The following is a 3,330-nucleotide window of genomic DNA, read 5'->3' on the forward strand; positions in this document are numbered from 1 at the left end:
ATATAAATTGTTGCAATAAGTAGGATATGTTGCCACAATTTGAAATTTGGTGGCAATATATCTGTTGTATGGCCACTAATTTTGTTACATTGCCATATGTTCAGCTTTTGTTGCAATTGGAGATTGTTTTGCCACGCTAAACTAGTGTGGTAATATCTAAAAAATTGGTTGTAAGAAAATAGTTATTATTGCCACGAGTGAAGTAGCGTTGCAATATATATATGAATATTATTGCCATATTTTCTAACTATTGCAACATTGCTTATTCATTCTCGTGATGAATATAGAGGATAAGAGTAGAACAATAGTAAAATATACAACAAAAGTTGCTCTAATGTAGTGGTAAAAGTTTGTAATCGTTTTAGGTCTAAGGTTCAAAGCCATATAGTAGCAACTTTTTATATTTTTTGTTCTAATTATTTTTTTCCATAAAATATATCGTTGCAAGAGTACTTTATTGCCACCATTTACAAAAATATGGTGGTTATAGCATTTTTATGGCCACGATCATGTTTGTTGCAATTGTTACCACTTTTTGTTCCATTATTAACATAAAAAGTGGGTGGCAATAGTCTCTAATGCAATGGTATAGTGCATGCCAAATACCATAACATTGCAACAAAACAAAAAAACTGTTGCAATGCTCCTATTACCACAAAGTTTCCTGCAATAGCTGCCAACCAAACTGACATTGATGCAAATGCTACCTATTGCCACAATTTGGGCCCTATTGCCACATTTATTCACCGTTGACACACAGCTGTACTTTCTATTCTAGGGTATGCGGAGTTCGACAAGAGAAGAGATGGGGGAAAATTGTAAAGTAGCAAATGATATTTGGATTGAGTGTACTTATCTCGATCCATTATTGCTGGCAATATATTTATATCGCAAATATGCTCGTGCAGTGCTATGGACGAAACCATTTAAATGTTTTTATTATAATTAAAAAGAGTAATAATCTAATATGTATCGGTTGATAACATCATTATTTTACTCTCCAAATTCTAATTCTATAGGGTTTCAGACCCTTAGCTGTTCATGTGTGGTCTAGTTTCTAATTTCAATCGATTCAATCTTTTTTCATCCACGGACCCACTACCATTATAGGACCACTAAAACGGACGAAAGTCAATGATATATAGATGAACCAAGAAAACAGTCTTCTCTTTAGAAATATATAATAATAATATAAATATCTATATTCTCACCTCTCGTCTTGTGATGATGTCTTCGAAATGGTATGCTAAGGAACAGTAGAAACTTTTAAATGACTTTGAAAAGGGATAATAACAATGCTAGCCGTAGCCGATACATCTGGCTCGAATCTAATATAAAACCATGATATCGAGGCGTGTAATTTAGTTTGCAGCTGGCCACAGCCAAATAAGCAACAACAAAACTCTTGGACGCATCAGCTGAGAGCCCAAAGCGAATCCTGCACGTACATTGGAGGCAGCCAGGCAATGCAAGTTTCATCACTCAGACAAAATCACGCGACAATGTAACAGCCAACCTTCGTCTCATCTGAGCTAACGTATTATATATATGAAATGCATGTAATTAGCTAGTGTGCATGGAATTATATAGGCATGCTCAGCTCTTAATTAGTGAAAGAAGCAGCAAGTGTCGACTATGTCACGTGGGCAGCCGCAGCAAGTCATCGAGTCGTCGGAGGTGGAGAAGAAGGGTTCCATGGTGCAGCTGCACGTGGTGGTCGTGTGCTCCATCGTAGGCTTCGTCGGCCTCGTCCTCGTCATCCTGGGCGTTGCCAGCGAGGCCTCCACCGTGCAGATCCCCGAGCTGGAATCCGACGGCTTCAACGTCAAGTGCGTGTACCAGACCACGCCGGCGCTAGGCTGCGGCATCACGGCGGCACTGCTCGCGCTTGCGGCTCAGATCGCCGTCACCACCACCAGCCTTCTTTGCGGGTGCTGCCGCACATGGGAGCTCCCCAGCGGAGCAAGGCGCATCGTCGGCATCGTCATTTCCGTCGTCTCATGGTACATATACTTTTTGAAAAATAAAGTCCATCAACTACTTCGTTTTTATGATTTTAAATGTATTACTTGTAAATTTTTAGAGATTAATTAAGACAGATGCCTATAAGTACGTTAATAATAAGCTTCTTAATATGTAATTGGAGCCATAAGTACAAACTAAAACGTGAATTCTTCGCCAAATATATGTCATCGGGGTGAACTGTTAAGATAATTCTTTTTCTTGAAATGCTTTACTCCAAAATTAGTTCATGCATATTCTCCAAAACATGCATATTCTCAATTCTTTACATACATACAGCCTCATTTTATTTGTGTGTAGCGTTTTCTCTGCTTATATTTTGTTCCAATTAAAAACTGGCGCAGAGACATGTATATTTTGCAGGTTCATTGTGCTTATAGTGGTGGCACTGTTCATCGCGGGCGCTGCCATGAACACGGACCAAAAGAGGGACCGCACCACCGACAAGAAGTGCCCCGTCGACCCGGGCAGCGCGTTGTTCGCTGCGGCGACGGTCTTCTCTCTCGTAGCCACCGGCTTGCAGATCGCCTCGTATGTCCTGCTGGCGCCTGCGAAAGGCTCCACGAAACCGCTAGCCACGCAGCAGCAGCCGGAGGTGGCCATGGGGCAGCCGGTGAAGCTGCAGCCGCGGCAGGATGCTGATGATGAGGTGGTCGCCGGTGGTGACCCGCCGCCGCCTTCAGCTCCTCCGTTGCCTCAAGCCACAGAACCTACGAGCAAAGTTTGAACCTTATGGAAGGATGTTCGCTCCAGGTGTTCGTAGAAGGGATAAAAACGCGCGCGCAATGCCAACTTCTTATGTGCCAGCATTTTCAGACTATGGCAGTAGCTATATATGGGTTTCGATAAAGGTGTGCTCCAGACTACATTTTTTTGTTATCTTTATTTAAGTTGGAATAAATAAATTTTAAGATTGAGTAGAACATTTTAGTGCGTTAAATTTTATGGAATAAATCATGTATATTTATTATATTTATTTACGGATCTTTTTGGGAGCACTCCAACTCTAAAAAACAGCTTCACTCCCACAACTCCATTTTTCTGCAACTCCACTCAACAAAATCTACAAAAATATGGAGTTGTTGTACATGTTTGGCTGATTGTAGTGCTCCAACTCCATAAAGATGATAACTTATTATTAATAGTCTATTTTAGCCTTTGTGAATAGATCCACATATCACTCTCTTTTCTCCCCTCCTCTTCCTCTCTCTACTCTAGTGCCGCCTCTAGCATCTGCAGTAGGAACACGGTCGTAATTTTCATAATTTTGTAGTTTTCAAATTTTCAGGTCTCCAAAATCCTAGTTTT

The 3,330-nt window shown here is 40.8% G+C and overlaps 1 protein-coding gene across 1 annotated transcript; it reads left to right on the forward strand.

Annotated features, from left to right (window-relative positions):
• The first annotated feature begins 1,635 nt into the window (after positions 1-1,635).
• Positions 1,636-2,749, forward strand: LOC120689044. Its single transcript, XM_039971391.1, has 2 exons — positions 1,636-2,003; positions 2,386-2,749. Exons 1-2 carry the CDS (start codon positions 1,636-1,638, stop codon positions 2,747-2,749), a joined length of 732 nt encoding a protein of 243 aa, XP_039827325.1.
• The last annotated feature ends 581 nt before the right edge of the window (positions 2,750-3,330 follow it).

Source organism: Panicum virgatum, chromosome 9N, assembly GCF_016808335.1.
Source record: "Panicum virgatum strain AP13 chromosome 9N, P.virgatum_v5, whole genome shotgun sequence".
Lineage (NCBI taxonomy): Eukaryota > Viridiplantae > Streptophyta > Magnoliopsida > Poales > Poaceae > Panicum > Panicum virgatum.

Bases quoted from the DNA above. Each gene is read 5' to 3' on its own strand.
- LOC120689044 (XM_039971391.1), top strand. From the start codon at position 1,636: ATGTCACGTGGGCAGCCGCAGCAAGTCATCGAGTCGTCGGAGGTGGAG. The intron at 2,004-2,385 runs GTACATATACTT...TATATTTTGCAG, and splicing joins GTCATTTCCGTCGTCTCATG to GTTCATTGTGCTTATAGTGG.